Source organism: Aythya ferina (genome assembly GCF_964211825.1).
Source record: "Aythya ferina genome assembly, chromosome: 2".
NCBI classification, from domain to species: domain Eukaryota; kingdom Metazoa; phylum Chordata; class Aves; order Anseriformes; family Anatidae; genus Aythya; species Aythya ferina.
In genome coordinates this window covers 29,611,427-29,629,894 of record NC_140297.1, presented here as the reverse complement: position 1 = coordinate 29,629,894, position 18,468 = coordinate 29,611,427, and the positions used below count along the sequence as shown (strand labels likewise).

Genomic DNA, 18,468 nt, shown 5'->3' with positions numbered 1-18,468 from the left:
TCCTCGAAAATTCAGAGGGATGGAGGCAGAGGAAGAAAGGAAAGAAGACGACTTGTACTTGTTCCCCAAGAAAACAACCTGACTGCAGTAGCAAGTGTTTCATCAGATAGGATCCACACTTTATAGCCATTTCAGCAATTATCCTGTAATACAAAGAATGTTCAATATGAACAGCAATTCATTTATACTGTGCAGGTATCATTCACTTGCTAAAAACAAGACGATCACTCAGGCAGGTCTTTGCTCTGGTTACACCCACACAAGGGAGCTACTTTTATGAGATTAGGCGAGGTTAGTTAAAGGAAAGCAGTAGGACAACATAAGGGGAAGAAAAAAAAATAGTAACGAAAAAGAGAAAGAATTTTAGGAAGATTATGTTTCCAGAAAATCCATCACCTGAGTGTAAGGTTTAAATATGCTTCCACCCATGACCAGCCTCAGTGGAGACATGCATTTTTCTTGCATCATTTTGATTTTAAACAATTTTTACTGAATCTCTGGAACAGTTTTTTGGCAAACCTTTCTACTTTATCAAGCATTCTCCCAACACAGAAGGCATAGCTAGTGACTCTACTAATCAAGAAAATATTTTTAAAATGCAGTTTTCTTGAAAAAAGGAGTGAGGCCTAAGAACTCCATTACTCACATAGACCAAGTACAAAAAAGCAGCAGGTATACCACATGCTTTTGTCTGAAAGACAGACAATTTACAATATTACTCATCCCTCAGGCTGGCTGTTAACCCTCATTTCTGAGCACAGCAGGGTTCTTATCTACAGATACGCTCTGGGGGGAGGAGGGCAAGGCTGGTTGGGTTTTGCGAAATGCACCTATCTTCATGCACATGACTAGTTGACCAGAGGGCTTAATGCATTCCCTTAACCTCAGAAGGTCTGGGCTCACATACAGCCAGCTGCTCCTGAACTCCATCTTTCCAGCTCAAAGCTATTTGTACAACTCAAAATGCAAAGCAAACACAGCAATCATATCCTTATCAGTCCTAGTCCTCACAGCTGTGCATCTTTCATTTTTATTGCTGAACAGTTTGCACTTTTTTTTTTTTTTTTAAGCCACACTAATTAACAGAATCCAATGAACTACTTTGTAAGATTTCTTCAGCAGAAACCCAAGGGCTACTATTTCAACTAGAGAGCAATCTTATAAAGAGAGTTATTATTGGTGAGGAGAGATTAGAATGCCTCCAGCACCATTGGAGTACTGATAGCCAGAGGTACGCGCACAGCAAGCACACGAGCGTGGCATGAGAAACCAGCTAGGATTGCAAATAAGGCTGCATCATTAATGAGGAACCAAATGAATCAGAGCATGAGGAAAAGCCAATTTAAGATGCCTTCCTGTCTCAGCAGCACTCAATTTAACTGCCTCAAAGGGCCAAGTACCTTCTAGTATCCCCATTAACAGCATTAAACTTGCTTCACGTCTCCCTGGAAACTTTCTGCCCTCAAACCCGAGTTCATAGCCTTTTTGTTTTGCTTAATGGCTATAAGCACATGTACTTGTATTTCATATAAAAATGCTATTAAAAAAATTTAAAAGTACTCATTGTTTGCAATATATTCTTGTAATGGACAAAGCTGTAGGGCATTTATGCATAAATAATAATAATAAATAAATAAATATGTTAATAAAAACCATCCAATGGTGAAATTAAGCCAGTATTTGAAACTTTTTTCCTCTTTCTTCTCCACAGAAAAGCAGATGATTACCTGGAAAAAAAAAATGTCAAAACTCACAAAGAATAAAACCTTAATCACATATGTGCTATGATTTACATCCTCACTGCCACAGAACCCGTAAGAATAGTGCCAGTGAAGGAGAGGAGCCATGTGCTGAGAAGAAAAAAAATGGCAGTTTTTCACCTGAGTGTTCACCAACATGTCAGTTCTTTGTGAGACTATATCTCAAGTTATGTTTCATTTTCATTTTGTGGTTAATTTGGGACCCACAGAGTTATTAAATGTTGCCTTCAAGCAACATTTCTGTTAGGCCTTAAATTGATACTTGTAATCTGAGACAATAACTGGAGGGGAAGAACATGATGGAAAATGGCCTCAAATGTTCTCCAGAGCATATTGCTTGCTCAGTGGAATAGACAGAACAGGACTTGTGCATGGATCTCTGTTCACAGCCTTTTACATTGCTGCAATGCTGTCTTCAGCAGCAGCCTACAGACATCAGCTGGGCTGTGACCCATGGCACTGCAGACACCGTTTGTGTGCTCTCCTTCTTGCTCTATTCCCTGGGAGAAAGAAAAAAATCTTTAATATTAGTAAATCCAACAGAGAGTCTCAGAGACCCCTACTGAAATGATCGTGCCGTGTTATAAAGCAGCTGATGGCAAGATAGAAACTATTAGAGATTAAGATCAGACTGACCTGTATTTATTACTTCTCTGTAGGCTTCACATGAAACCAGGCTGATCAAGGAAACTCCCTCCCCACCCTCCGCTACCTAATACCTTCTTCACCTTAAGCACATCAACTAACAAAGCTCCGTGTCACTCTCAGTGCTTTCATAACCCTGATCAGGCCAAAGCTGTAACCTGATTTTACTTTTTCTATGGGAAAAAGGGACAGATGGAAAGCATGTGAACGATCTCATACAAGCCTTTTTGGGGTGAGGGAAAAAAAGATCATGTTTATTTAGTGTGAGCCTCCAAAGGCTATATTAGAATGGTTTGACTGGAGGGTCAAATGAGTCTGTACAGTTAAGCAAAATGCAGGCTACCAAATATTGCTGGGCAAGGCTTAAAATCCAAACTCTGTGGAAAGTCTTTTCCTTTCTCTAATGTATATGAATTCTGTAAACACAATTTGGTAAATAGCAAATTAATGTAAGGAATTCAAACTGCTCAAATGCCATTTGAATATGTTATATTTCAGAAAAATATAAATGAGTTATATGATTAGTAGAATTACAGCTGGTCAAATATTAATGCCCAGTGAAAACAAGATACTGAGTTGACATACACTGGCTTAGCTCCCTTTGAACACATGAAGCAACACTGATTTGTCCAAGCCAGGAATCTTTGTAGAGTTCAGACTTATTTACAAGCCTTCTGCTGTTTCCATCCTTTTCCTTAAGCCAATCTTTTAATAATTACAAGCATGTTTCAGCTAGTAGATTATTCACTAAATATTCATCATGAATATTATTTTTTATATTAGCTACCAAATGACCACAAGAGAGAAGTAGATTTTTGTCTGTTTCCTGATGGGATGACTTTCAAGTTCAAAAAGCTGTCAGGAATGTGACTTTAAACCAAGGAACAACTTTAGACCAAGTATTTGTGCATATATTGGTTCGTGCAAACACTTGCATGTCAGGGTATATTGACAACAATTTTCACAATCCATCTCCTGTATTTTCTTGGCAAAGTTTTAATCAAAAAGAAAAAGTCTACTGAAAACTAATCTGATCACTATGATTACTGCTGAAAGAAGTTCAATTTACATGAAATATATTTTCTAATACTTTCTGTAGCAACTACCACATGCTATTTGTAAGGCAGAGGCTGAATTATAGACAGCAAAGATATTAAACCCATGAAGCAAGAGATAAATAGGTGAGTCTATGATCTCCTTGCTTTTTTCTGTCTAGAGCTGAAACTAAGCTATGAACCAAATAAAAACTAGCTTTACTCAGTTATTTTTGTCCTAGGGCATCATATGGCAGTTAGTACTGGACTCAACAACACAAACATCTCAAGGATGCAGAAAGAGGGATGTCCTCCCTGCACATCTTCTTCCCCTTACTTCCAGCTGCATGATCCCATGGCCTCCTTGCAGCTGTTTAGGTGTATTTGCTCCAGAACAACAAAGAGTTTCAACTCACTAATCTAGTAGGGAGAAAAAAAATCATAAAACAAACAACAAAGTCTTTTTTTTTTTTTTTTTTTTTTTTAATTGTGAAATTCACACTAGTGAATTCAAGTACCAACCAGTTTGGTGAGTGCCACACTCAGGTCAAAGCAGGATGAGAAGACAGGTCCTTATGGCTGGGAGCAAGGAATGAGCAGAAGGAAGGGGAAGAAGCAAGGATGACCTTTCAGTGACAGTCACTGAATGGGTTTAATGTGCATATCATCGCCCCACACCTACAGTAAAATATCAGAAAGGAGTGCAGTCTTTTTCCTTATGTATATAACATCAGGAGCTGTAGTGCATACACCTGCAACACAGTCTCCCTAGAAAATATTAACTGGATGTTCACAAGATGTTTCCTGGAGATTTGCTTCTAAAACATTTAGAGCCACACACTTTCATCCAACAAAAGCCTTTTACATGGAGCCCTGTTTGCATGACAGGCAGGAAGGTAATCTGCTAGAGTAAAAATTACACTGGAAATAAGGCCACCTCTTTCAGTTAAAATTAGTCATGCTTCAGCATTTCCAGTGCTGCTTTGATGTATGAGCATGTACAAGACCCATGTATACATCAGCAGCTATAACACAGGTGTTACCTACACTAGCCAAGTATTTTTCCCATCTCTCCACTTCTATAGCCAAGAGAAACATTTCTCAAAGCATCATTGTTTTGCTTGCTTTCAAGCAGACCAGAATGAGGCTCCCTTTACTGAGTCACATTTACTTAAAATCATTCTTTTGCACCTGAAAAGCCTTTTGAAATAAACATCCTCAATGCTCAAATTGTCCAGAGGGCATAAAACTGAAGATCAGACTGAATACAGAATGGAAGGCTAGGAGACAAATCAGATGACTTTATTTTTTTTCCCATTTGTCTTATGAAGCCGTAAATTGCTTAGAAGAGAGGTACCAGCCGCCTCCACATGCCCAGCACATGTCGTTTCCATAGGAAATAAACAGACAAGAGTCTGTTTGGGCCAAATCCTTAACAAACCCAAGTCTACATAGCACAGCCATTTTCAGCATCACCGTAGAATTTACCCCAGCTGCAATTCAAATGCTGCTGGTCTTCAAACAGCAATTTTATGCATTTCACACCCAATGCCAGGGTCAGTGGCCTGGCTGGAGCATGGAGCTGCCCCCTGCTCCTCTCCACCCAGGGCCTCAGCATTCTTCCCCAACCCTTGGGCAGGTATGCTGATGGACCCAGTCCACAGCAAAGATCCATGATCATTTGCATTAGTACAATTCACAGAGAAAGAAATACACTTGGGTGTTAGGGAACCAATAGGCAATGTTGGCCAGGAACTTGCTTAAACTACTTTTGTCATCTATGTTGTCATTCTCTTGCATGAAACTGCAGCCTGGATTGAGGACATAAGTCTCCAACACTCTGTGCCTTTCTTAAAGACTTAGATCCGGGCAAAGTACTTGCAATATGTGGCTGTTATGACCAACTTGAGAATGCCCCTGGTTTGCAACAACTTTCAAATTTTGTTTCATTTTCTCACAGAAGGCACTTCACACAATAGTTCAGATACATTCAACTTTAATTTCCAGTAGGATTACTCTGAGAAATCTCTCTAGCACTGGTAGAGCCAGAGAACATTTCTGAGGCACGGCACGTAGTCCCTGGGTGTTACATCACTGCCGTTTACTCCCAGTTTCATCAGGATAGCTCCACCCTGTTCCAGTGCAATAGAGCTACAGTTCATCCTGCAGGTGCTACAAACAAATTCCTTAGCACTGATTGCATCAGGAGAGATCTGTCTTTAAGCACTTCATTATTCTTCAGTCTAAAGTACTTTCTTATATGACAATCCTCAGATCCTCCTCCTTGTAATGGGAAAAGCAATCATTTGCATTATGTAAAGTTTAAAATATAGGACTTACTTGTTCTTCCCCATTAGAGTTCAGTTATCACTTTCTTCAACATCTTAACGGTGCAGGAAAACAACTAGCACTTGGTAACCAGACACCTGATGTGCCAGGTGAGAAACACAGAAGATGATGAACATGGGTTTCTTTAATTAAAGAGATGATACTCAGCACACAGAGCCTTCAAATGTGAGGATTACTGTTAAACCTGTATATTGTGGAAATAGAGGATCTTTAGGAATAACAGTTCAGTCTTTAACTGTTCATCATGCTTATCTAAAAAGCCTCATTCTGGATTCCATTTGACAAACAAATTGCCACTACTTGTCAGGTTATTCCTGTCATGGATGTGACAAAATAATTCATGAATGGATTTTAAAGTGTATCTGATTTCCCTCCAGCTACTTGTAGTCTGTAACATTAAGGGAACAGTACTACAAAAGTACTTGAGGCAGAAAATATAGTTTAATAACAAGGATATATATTTATATATATAATCAATATACATATATATATATATATATATGATAGCCTTAAAATTAGTTTGTCTGTGGAAGTGCAGCATTTCTACAGGAAATCTGGAAAAAATGCAATTCTGTTTGTATCATCACTGGAACTAGGAAAACTGCAATTTCAGTGATTTTTCAGTTAAAACTTTATCCTTACACTGTTGATAAGATCTAAAAAACATCAGCCTGAATTCTGAACTGAAAAAATGTGAGAAAGACTTTTAGAATAACAAATTTACAAGTATATTTGTTTAAATTAAGCTAGACTCATAACTGTCATCTTAACTTCCAAAATACTTATAAAAAATAAATAAATAAGCCTTTAAAGCTATTAGTCTAAATCCAATAAGGAATCCAGGTGCAAAAGAAACACCTAAAATCCAAAGCTGTAAACCCGACCATATCCAACCTGGCACCCCACACACTGCTTCTGCTGAGGGTCAGGATGGCTCTGGGCTGGGCCTCCAAGTACCAGGCTCCCACCCAGGCTTTGCAGAGGTTACAGCTCCTCCACAAATTCCTGATGCACCTCACTCATTATGTAATCCAGGAGAATGTTTTATTCTGGCAGATTCAAAATTTCCTTCAAAGGAGATGAAGATGCAGGTACTTTAATTAGGGAACCTTGTAGTTCTTGCATTTAACACACCAGGGCAGTGATTTGCCTTCCAATTAAATGATAAATAGTTAATACCTGTGTGCCTATTTTTCAGGAAAGTGCTTTTCTACAAACACCATTCTGAACAGTCCAGGTGAAACTATCCTCTCATTCAAAAAATAAATAAAACAAAATGCAAGGTTTACGAGAGCTAGAGGAGGAGACTAATCTCGCACATTTATTGTCAGACAGTCAACTGGAAGAAGGCAGGCTATTGGCCAACCTTCATAGGCATTTTATATACTTTTCACAGACGTTGGATAGAGTGACTGCACCATCCATAAAAAATGATTTCCTAATTTTTAGGTCAAGATTATCCAGAATTGCATTCACTCATTGTGCTGCCAGGCAGGGAAGGCCAAGGAGACTTTAAACCATGTGTAGGCACAGCCATGTGATATAGTAGACACCATGCAACTCTTGTACAAGTAAGTTTAAAGGGAAGAAATTATAACCTAAAGTAGTACATAACATATCTCTAGGGACTGCCAAATCTGGCAGTCAGACATCCACTGACCCTTGCCAGGCTGTTCAGCAGCAGTCCTTGATCATAAATGATTCCAGCAAGGTAGAACAAAACCTGCTCTGTTTAAGGTTCTTACCCCTACATATGCTATATACATACAATACTTATCAGGAAGGCACAATAATAATTGTTTTAATAGAGTGACTGAATTATTTAAATGAGAAGTGAAAACAAACAAACAAAAAGTTCGTATCTTTTTTGCATCCTGCTGTTAATATTTCATGCTATAAAACTTAAATATTTATGGATGTTGGGAAAAGTAGGAGTTATGTTCTGTCAGAATGATCTTCCTACTGAAGAAGAGCTTGGTCTTTACAGTTATTCCTAAAATAAACTGGAATGAATAACATTGTGGTGTTTATGTTTGTTTGTTTGTTTTTTTAATCTGCAAAACCTGTTTTTGTGTGTATTACTTCCATTGTCAGAAAAAAAAAAAAAAAAAAAAAAAAAAAAGATCATAGGGCTAAGAATTTAGCCTGGGCCATTTCACCTATCTTCAGTTCAGAAGGGTTCTCTAAGTATAAGATTTTGATTTCTCCTTTTCTTACACAAAATCAATAGTCTTGTTCTGACATGAGATTAAATACCAATAAAAAGAACTATTTTGTTGAAATACAGAGGTACACAAACACTATTACTGGCTTTCTTAACCCTGACCACAGAAACCTGTTCATTCTGATGCATGCAAACTAAAGGTTTTCTGTTGTTAGTTAACAAGAGCTTATACACCACATATCCTGACAGTGTGTACCAACAGGAAATGTTACTAGAGCTTTTAATACTACTGTAAAAAGGATAATAAAGACAAGGATGAAGTTTCCCATCTGAATCTTGCCTGATAGCATCAACCCATGCTGCTTTGGTGTGACTCAGCGTCTGACCATGTTATCCATGAGCAGCAGAGCAGATTACTCAACTAGGTAGTCTTTCCTCGAGACCTTGAAGGTGCTGTGGGGCTTCAGAAACAGCTAGAGATTAAAAACAAAAAAAAAAAAAAAAAAAAAAAAAAAAAAAAAAAAAACCAACAACACCTTTTGCTGAACTTTTGCCTCTTGCACAATATATTTAGTCTACATCCCTGCCAAATGTTGCCTTCCCAAAGCAGCCTTGACAAGTAGGAATGCATACCTACACCATAATTGGTATGCTACATTGTTTGATACTCCAGAGCTCCAGCTCCTTTTCTTATACAGGATTAGCTGGCTAGCTAATGGGGGAAATCTCACATTACCCAACATTTTCCCCCACCTATGGTGATCACCTTGCAACTGGGGCAGCTGCACAAGATGTGTATCCCCACCTCAGCCACCAAAGTCTGCAGCTTTTACCAGCTTAAAGCTGGACCATGCAGACAGAAAATAAATGTCCCCTTCAGCTTTTCTTGACAGTCTTTTTAAGGGGACAGGACAGACAGATGGTGATAGGACCCAATTTAGAAGCAGCAACTAAATCTGCTTGCAAACATGAGACAGAGCTATTCCACCAGGTTGTGGTCTGAGGCAGCTTTGGTGCAGGTACACATTACATTCGCCAGCTCTAATTTGGATACTGGGAGCTACTACAGAAGGGCAAAAAGGGCAGGTGCACATAGTAATGGAAACAACACAGACCAGAATCATTAACACTACCCAACTTGGATTTTTATTCTTGCCTTGTCGTGATAGTCCTGACACTTAGGTTTACAGACACAGAGACCAAAGTTGTAACTGCACCCTGTGGTAGGCTTGCCTGAGTCAGCTTGAAACCAGCTCAGGGTATTGTTGCACTGATGCTTTAAGTCCGAGGTGCAGTGAGAAGGTGCAACCCACCCTTCCTGCTGCCAATTAAGCTTCATAACTAACTTTCAGCTGGATCAGGAACTGGATTCAAGTCCACAGTCATCTGTACAATCACTACTAGTGACTCAAAAAAAAAAAAAAAAAGGGACTGTTTTACATTTTTCTTGGCAGGAGAATGGCCTTCCATCAGTGTTAGCCAAGCATGAAATCACACCCACAAGCACCAGCAACGCTTCAACTACAGCAGAGCTCATGTGGAAATCTGGGTAAAAGCTTTCTGGGAGCTAAAGATGCTTCATGTTGCCACACCTCTATTTCTTAAGCTAGTTTGGCTTCTTCCAAAGTTGTTCAGGTGCAACTGAGCAAGCTGCAGCCACTCTACAGTATAGGTTGTAGAAATGCAAGGAAGGGCATGGCAAAACAGACAGAGTGTAAATGTCACAACCCAGGTTAGAGATGCTACGTCATCTGCAACAATACTTCAAATGGAGGGGGGTGTGAACACCTCTTGCAGAGTTCAGGGCAGGTTATGTTCAGAAATCTCTTAAGCTTCATTCCCAATGTTTGCTTGTTGTTGCTTAATTTGAAGACAAAGTGTTACAGGCTCTTCATAAATCTCTTCATTATTCTCTATCACTTTGTATAAAAGGAGAGAGATGTATCATGCTAATGTCTTGTTCAAACTGTACCAAGAATGACACGATGAAAGGGGCTTGGAACTGAAGCTCCTGTTTGAGAAATCTGTTCTGCATACTTTTAGATTAATTATGTTCTAGTCAAATTATATTTTTCCTCTTCAGTCACATAGAAATGAACTCTCAAATGATTCTCCCTGCCCCTTCTTTCCCTTCCCATTTTTATTTAAGTCTTAAACAGTATGTCTGGATTGCATTCAGGAGGCGGTAGATGCAATTTGAGTGCCACGATGTTTACCTTTGTTTTGTTGTGTCTTTGTTTTACATTGAAGTGTAAGGTATGAAGTAGTAAGGCATAAAGAACCTTCCAATGATTCAGTATCTCTTCAGACTAGATCTAGATCTCTAATCACAGAGACACTGATTGCATGCAACACCAACGCTTTGTTTGCGCTTGATGTCTTGAATTCTATGATATTTGAGTTTGAGGGAACCGGTCCGCAGAGCTTGAAAAGAAGCCTATTTACAGGCAAGTTTACTTTCATCAGTTCCTCCATAACAGAGATTCTGCTTTCAGCCTCCACATCAAGTTAAGAAATGTTAATACTTTTATGAATTCTGAAAAGGAAGGAGAAAAGTCTCAGAGACGTGAAAGCCTCATTACTTTGGCTATATGAATTAATATTTGTGTATTCTGAAAGATCTTATATATATATTGTATTTCAGAGTTCTCTCCTTCTGAATTTTAAACAAGATTCTAAATTTTGCATTAGAAAATGCAAAATGTCTAAAGAATGTGGTGATGAGAAGCACAGGTCCAACTCCTAGTATAAACTCTATAGCTGTAGGAAAGCTGCTTTTAATGGAGCTACTTAGAATCCTGTCTGAATTAATTTCTTAGTACAGGAATACCACTTACAAAACTACTATTCTAATAACCAAACCTACCCTTTCAGACATCAGATTCTCCGTCAGAAGAACAAGTGATTAATCAGTCTCCTATTTGTTTCTGAAGTATTCTCAGGTGAAAGACTGTCTTTATATCATCTTTCTCATGCAGCAGTTCTTGTTAACTTTTTGAAGTGTGTACCTTTAAAAATAATCCTTTTTAACCAGGTATAGGTCTACAAAGCAGCCTTGAACAAGTACAGTAGCAGGTGAATAATATGCTATTTAACATGAAATGCCTGAGAGGTTTTCCACATCTTCACCATAAATTGCTGATAAATTCCATTTTTATTGCAGGCTTTACCATATGAGTAGCTTGCCAGGTCTGAACACATGAATCAAAGTATTGAAAGTCTTGGTAAAAAGCAACTGTGCCTGGGATTTACCAGTCCCAACAATGTCTCTTCTAATTGCCTTTTTACCCCAACTGATTTGCCTGCAATTAACAGTCCTGCCTACCCTGTCTTTGACATCGACTTAATCCCTCAGGAAGACAGATTGCTGCAAAAATTGCTCTTGGCTCAAAGAAGGATAAAGACCTGAGTTCCCTTAAAAAAGGGGAAGGGAGAGGAATTCCTTCCTGTGGCTTTGTAGCAATGTAATAATACAAATGTACTTGCTCCTCTATGGAAATGAAGAACAGGGAGTTCCCTGGTGGGTAGCTGTTATCAGCCAGATACTATCATTTCCCCCCCCAGACACCCCTTCTCAGATCTCAGATCTACGCAGATAACACATGCTAGTCATTTAGTACATCCTCATTTACATAGAGTACAATGAATTACATTGACTTCAAGGTCTCAGATATTTAAGAGTAAAACTAAGCCACAGCTAACAAAGCCACATTCATGTGGAGTTTGGCTGGCAAGATTTGCTTTGGATACTTCCAATTATGAAATTTCATCTTTCCATAACTCTCACCTAGCTGTGTTAATACCAGGTGCAATTAATCCATAACAAAAAGGCACAAGTGGCAAAAAGTGAATTTAATAGGGATGTTACAATAAGCTTAAGTCCCCTTCCTACAAGCACAATAGAAGTCACATCACAATTTCCATATAGCGAAAACAAGTTAATTCCCTCCTGCAGTGTGTTATTCTGGACTACAGCGTTGCCATGTGTGTTGAGGCAGAGCAGAAAGCAGCAAAAGAAAACTGAATAAGTACATCTGTTGACCAAGAAACTATTAGTTCAGTTATATTGCTTCCTCTGTCTTTTCCTCATGTCTATTCTACATGTGCAAACAAAGAAGTAGCACCTCACTGTGTTTTGCATCTGATATTCATGACAAGGCCCATACAATGGCCTCAGCCTCCAAGGCCAGCTTGCAGTTTGCATTCAAACCACAGTTTCCAAACACAGCCATACTTTTAAAAGCCTCTGGGCTTTCAGTCCCACTTCAGACTGCAGTCTGCGGCTAGAGATGCTTGTACAGGAAAAGCTCTATCACAAAGAGCTGCTGAAAGCAGAAATCCTTCTCAGGTCTAACATGAAGCAAACCTGTAAACCTGTAGAAGCTGAGCAAAGAACAAGCTTTTCCAGGTTCATGACAGTGCAAATATGAAGTTTGAGTGGTTTATATGTGAATAACAGAATCCCTAGGTGGTGGGAGAGGTCCCTTGGAGAACATGGTTGAGGTCACCCACCTCTGCTTGCTCGCATGGCCAAAACAATTTTATATATCGCTCCATAAATAGCTTTCCTCTCACTTAATAAAACCCCGTCCTCACCTTTTTCCATGCACCTGTGTTTGCCTCACTTGCAATGTTCTACATTCAAGGAGAATAAAAAGCAGTTTCAATGATCTCCAAGCCCATGTTTGCATAATGAGCAGGGACCAAGCAAGAACCAGGATTTCTAACTAACCAGATCAGACACAGTGGGAGTCGAGTTCTCCCACTCCCCAGCAGGCCAAAGATAGGAGATACTCCTTTAATGAAGCTGGCAGCGACTGCTACAATAGGGTAGGGAAAATTTAATCTCTAACAGCACGCCAGCTTTAAAAGCAAACACCCTAAGGTAAACACACAGACAATGAGACTCTTTCAGCTCTGTATAGCCCCCTGATTTTGATCCTCAGCCTGCTCCTCCTGTCCTCTCTTTTTGCCTGCACTGCTGTGACCAACTCCTCCCCCCCGAGCTGGTGGCATGGTTGCTGGGTATGCTGATAGACACCTTCCAGCTACAACCAGCTATAGCAGTCACACATTGCTCAGCATCACAGTACTATACCAGCCACGTTTCTGTGAAGGATATTGCCCATAGCTCCTTACTGCAGCATTTAAATGAGAAGAAAATTGCTTTAAAAATAAATAAATAAATATACACCTCCAGATCCAGAGTGTGTATATAAACAACGTGAGAGGGAACAGTCCCATGCTGGGCCTAAGCTCTCAGGCTGCACAGAAGTTTTGCTGTGAAGTTTTCCCCTCACCAAGCTGGAAAGCCAGCCCACGTGCGTTACCATCCTGACATCTCGGAGCAGCCATCCCACACACACTGTAGGGCAGCTCAGGAGAAGTTATCTTCAGTGCTTCTCTGATACACCTACATTTGAGACCCAGCCTTGAGTGCCTTCCAGCATCAGCTGGCACAGGTAGGACTGCAGGACTGCTGCAGGGCACCCACCTGGCTGCAGCCTCTGGCACAGCCCAGGTGTTGGGAACAGAGGGGAAGCAGAGCCTAGATGGGTCACTCAATGTCAGCCTGCAACATTACAATTGTCAGGGTTGTACTGTCCCTGCAGGAAGCAGCAAACTTAGAGCCGTATCCCCAGATACATCTGGTATCTGTCCTACAGAGCTCAACAACTCTTTAGGATGAGGCATAACCACCACGTCATGTGCAAGAGCTTTTGCTACACCCTTCACTAGAGAAGCACCAGCCCTAAACAGCCCCTTTGCAGGAACCAACAAAAGCTCACAGGAGGCAATCCAATAAGTTTACACACACACAAGAAGCTCCTCAGAGGTCAGGTCTGGCCGGGGCCAGCTGAGGAAGCAGAGCTAGCAGTCCTGCAGGGGCCAGGGCTGAATGCTGTGCTGCACCTCCCCACTCACAGGCCACTCCAAGCAGCAAAGGTCACCCCTGGCCACAAGTTACAGCAATTTTTGGAGATGCACACATCTAAGTGACAGATATCTGGGTAAGGCCACTGTGGCTTTCCATCAGCTCAGTTACGCACAGCTGAAGCACTGCAGCCTCTCCCCATCCCAGCCTCATGTCAAGGGGGTGGGGAGAGGCCTGAGGAACAAAACATTGGCATTTCCTTCAAGTAGGAGTTTTCCCAGTTGAATCATATGCTAAAGTGAAAGCAGAGGTGAAAACCAGAAATCTGCAGCAAGACATCTACAAAGGAAGCAAGTTTAAAAGACCCCAACAAAGGTGGTTTTCATGCTTTTTGTCCAACATCATGTTTCACATCCATTCAAGTCTTGTTTCTTTCAAGACAAAAGCAGAGATTTCAGTGCCCTCATCCTACTGCGTTACCACTTTGCATCACTTTGTGTCCTCCATAGGTAGCCTTTCTCTGAAAAATTATACTTTTTGGCCTCATGAATGCTGATTTTATTTAATGTAAGTTGTAAAGGTACTTGGAATTTGAAATCACCATCCCTACAAGAAGGGATCAAAAATTTCACAGCCACCCCAAACCAGAGATTAGTATTGCTTCCTTTACATGTTTCTTCACTTTTTTTTATGAGTATAACTTAGCAGTTCATAGTACATTTTGATATTTAAAAGAGACTGTATTGTGGTTTTTTGCTTGTTTGTTTGTTTTCCACACAGCAAAATAAAATTAAAATATCTATAGTTCCAATTAGGTCTGGTTTAACTCCGCTCCATTCTCTGTGAATACAGATCTGTTTTCAGAATTCCTTCATTCATTCTAGTAAACATCAATGTGGTAAAAAATCCTGTGTAAAGTCTAAAAGTATCAGCTTAAGTGCTAGGAAGGGGCTCTTTGTGGGAAAGGATACCTGAAGTGGTAAATTTCTGGTTTTGCAGTATCTTAATTGAGGATCTGGAAGCTGAGGCACACATTATCACACTACTGAGACACTTACAGTGACTAAAAGACACAGCCCAGGTTAAAAGCCACAGATAAGATTAAAGGATACATCTGACAGGAGATGACCTGCCATGGGAAGACACCCTGTTATAAACTCCATGACCTGTTCAGGGGGTTTAGGTGGCAGCAACAGGCCAGGAATCAACCTCCTAGCACTGACATTAAAACATCAAGAGGAATAAAGAAAAATGTGCTTAACTTTCATTTTACATGCAAACTATAACAAGTCAGGAGATAGCAGAAGTGTCCCTGCCTGAATTGTGTGTTGTTGTGTTGTTTTTTTTTTTTTCCCTCCTTCTTTCAGTGCTGGCTTCATTGCTTCACTGTTCAGTACAGCATATTCCTTCTTTCTATCGTCGTTCCCCCCCCTCTTCTTTTTTAGAAGGCACATAGGAACTTCAGAAAAACAGCACATGCTCGCTTCGAAAAATCTTGGAGGACTGGCAGATATCTGTGCTTTCTGAGCATCAGTGGGGTTTTCTAACTACAAATTCTTCAGATGTTGTGGGCTTGACAGAAACTATTCCCAGCTTGTTGTTTCCCTGCTCTTTTTCACAGATTTACAGTTACTGATGAATAGCTATATGTACCAGCCCAGCTGCTCTGTTCTAGCTGTAAAACAGTTTTAGTCAGCTAACTGGATAAGAGAGCTTAAAATAGTACAGCCCTTTACTCTTTATCAGCTTAACATTTTCCAGTACACAACACTACAATCTGAGAAGTACAAAACAGCCTGTTCATAATTTACATACATTTTCTGGAGCATTGTTTGATGTTGTTTTAATATAGGACTAAAAGAAAATAGGATTTAACTCTTTGCATTGTCATTCTAAATACTGACCACAGATTTCGGCTAACTGAGCTCTTTTCCATTACAGCAATTACTCGCTAATTAACAGGCTATTTGCAAGGCTTTTGCCTTTCTCTCAGTTTTAGAAAAGACCCTGTTGGGGGATTCGTGCCTGGTGTCCTAAACCAAATTGTACTTTCTAGTCTCTCTCTAGACACTGAAAGGAATCTTATTGTTAGGTCTTTGTCTGGTTTTAGATGAAAAGCCTGAGCTTTCCTTTATTCCCCATCTGCGGAGCTTGACGCAGCGGTAAGTGGCCAGCACCAAGACCATTTGTCTGAACTCCAAGGTTAGGAACAAAGATCAAAACCTTCTCCAATTCTAATCATTGCAGAATAAAGTAGTATCAAATGGCAGCTATTTTAAGACCGAATTCATTTTGACATGTTGAATCTCTCAAATCCCCGGTGGCACTATGCCTTTTGGCAAAGCTTGCAGTACTAGTCATGCCAATAAAGCAGTTTGAATTGGACTGCCTTTTTGCCCAATCCCACTAAAGCCATAGTAATTGGTTCAGATATAGTTGCTCAGCTGCCTTGTTGAATGCTAAAGCTACCAACCAATCTTGACAACATGTTTCGAGCCTGGCAAAAGGAAATGTAAAGTGAATATTCCCATTCATGTCGCTGGCCTGGAAAGGTTATGCATTACCATTTTGTCTGGTTTTCCATATGTATTCCAGGACCTGATGGCCAGTTTCAACCAAACAAGCCAGAAGGGGAGAAAGGTATTTAGTTCCTACATGGTTAAAGAAAAAGAAAGAACAGAAGAATCCAAAATATCGCAAGTCAGGCAGGCGGGGCAGGAGGCCGGCGTGGCTGACCAGGAACGTTCTAATGGAGATTAGGCGGAAACAGAGAGTGTTTCGCTACTGGAAGGAGGGCCAGGCGTCATGGAAAGAATACAGGGATGCTGTTCGTGTTTGTAGGGAGAAAGTTCGAGTGGCCAAAGCACAGCTAGAGTTGAAGCTGGCTGTGTCTGTGAGAGAAAATAAAAAGGGTTTTTTTAGATATGTAAATGGAAAAAGGAGAACTAAAGAATACATAGGGCCACTCCTTGATAGGGAAGGTCTCCTCACAGACGATGACCTAGGCAAAGCAGAGACGCTTAACGCCTTCTTTGCCTCTGTCTTCAATGCCGATGATGGGCTTCGGGACCCAGGGTGCCCTGAGCTGGAGGGCCGGGACGGTGGGGATGACAAACTCCCAACCGACCCTGAACGTGTGCGGGATTTGCTACTCCACCTGGATCCCTACAAGTCCATGGGTCCGGATGGGATTCATCCCCGGGTGCTGAAAGAGCTGGCGGATGTCATCGCGGAACCTCTTTCAAGTATTTTTCAACGATCCTGGGAATTTGGAGAGGTCCCGGTAGACTGGAAGCTGGCAAATGTTGTGCCGATTTTCAAGAAGGGTCAGAAAGAAGACCCTAGCAATTACAGGCCTGTCAGTCTCACGTCAGTGCCTGGTAAAATCATGGAGAAGTTGGTTCTCGGACTTATTGAGGCACACCTGGGGGACAAAGCAGTCATTGGTCCCAGCCAGCATGGGTTTGTGAAGGGTAGGTCCTGCCTAACTAACCTGATTTCCTTTTATGATAAGATCACCCGTATGGTGGACCAAGGGAAACCAGCTGATGTGATTTTTTTGGACTTCAGCAAGGCTTTTGACACGGTTTCCCATAGGATCCTACTGGACAAAATGTCCACCATACAGCTAAATAAAAACATCATACGATGGGTGAGCAATTGGCTAACGGGCAGGGCCCAAAGGGTTATGGCAAATGGGGCTGCATCAGGCTGGCGGGCGGTCACCAGTGGGGTCCCTCAAGGCTCCATTTTAGGGCCGGTACTTTTCAATATTTTTATAAACGATCTGGATGTAGGAATAGAGGGTATTTTGAGCAAGTTTGCTGATGACACCAAACTTGGAGGAGTTGTGGACTCAAATGAGGGCGTAAAGGCCTTGCAGAGGGATCTGGACAGGTTGGAGAGCTGGGCGATCACCAACCGCATGAAGTTCAATAAGTGCAAGTGCCGGGTCCTGCACCTGGGACGGGGAAACCCTGGCTGCATGTACAGACTGGGCGATGAGACGCTGGAGAGCAGCCTAGAAGAGAGGGATCTGGGGATCGTGGTAGACAGCAAGTTGAATATGAGCCAGCAATGTGCCCTGGCAGCCAGGAGGGCCAATCGTGTCCTGGGGTGCATCAAGCACGGCATCGCTAGTAGGTCAAGGGAGGTGATTGTCCCGCTCTACTCTGCGCTGGTGCGGCCTCACCTCGAGTACTGTGTGCAGTTCTGGGCACCACAGTATAAAAAGGACATGAAACTGTTGGAGAGTGTCCAGAGGAGGGCTACGAAGATGGTGAAAGGCCTGGAGGGGAAGACGTACGAGGAACGGCTGAGGTCACTGGGCCTGTTCAGCCTGGAGAAGAGGAGGCTGAGGGGAGACCTCATCACAGTCTACAACTTCCTCGTAAGGGGGTGTCGAGAGGCAGGAGACCTTTTCTCCATTAACACTAGTGACAGGACCCGCGGGAACGGGGTTAAGCTGAGGCAGGGGAAATTTAGGCTGGACGTCAGGAGGGGGTTCTTCACAGAGAGGGTGGTTGCACACTGGAACAGGCTCCCCAGGGAAGTGGTCACTGCACCGAGCCTGTCTGAATTTAAGAAGAGATTGGACTGTGAACTTAGGCACATGGTCTGAACTTTTGGGTAGACCTGTGC

General features: G+C 41.3%; 1 protein-coding gene across 2 annotated transcripts in view; it reads right to left on the bottom strand.

Moving 5' to 3' along the window:
* LOC311431110 (uncharacterized protein) overlaps positions 1 to 18,468 on the bottom strand; it is a 396,810-nt gene that overhangs the window by 327,628 nt on the left and 50,714 nt on the right. Inside the window, exon 3 of one of the 2 annotated variants that reach the window (XM_084508335.1) lies at positions 5,780 to 5,972. The exons of the other annotated variant lie outside the window; for it this stretch is intronic. Coding sequence (XP_084364461.1) covers positions 5,780 to 5,793 — 14 coding nt within the window. The 5' untranslated portion in view covers positions 5,794 to 5,972. The remainder of the gene's footprint in view (positions 1 to 5,779; positions 5,973 to 18,468) is intronic. 2 annotated transcript variants of the gene reach the window in all.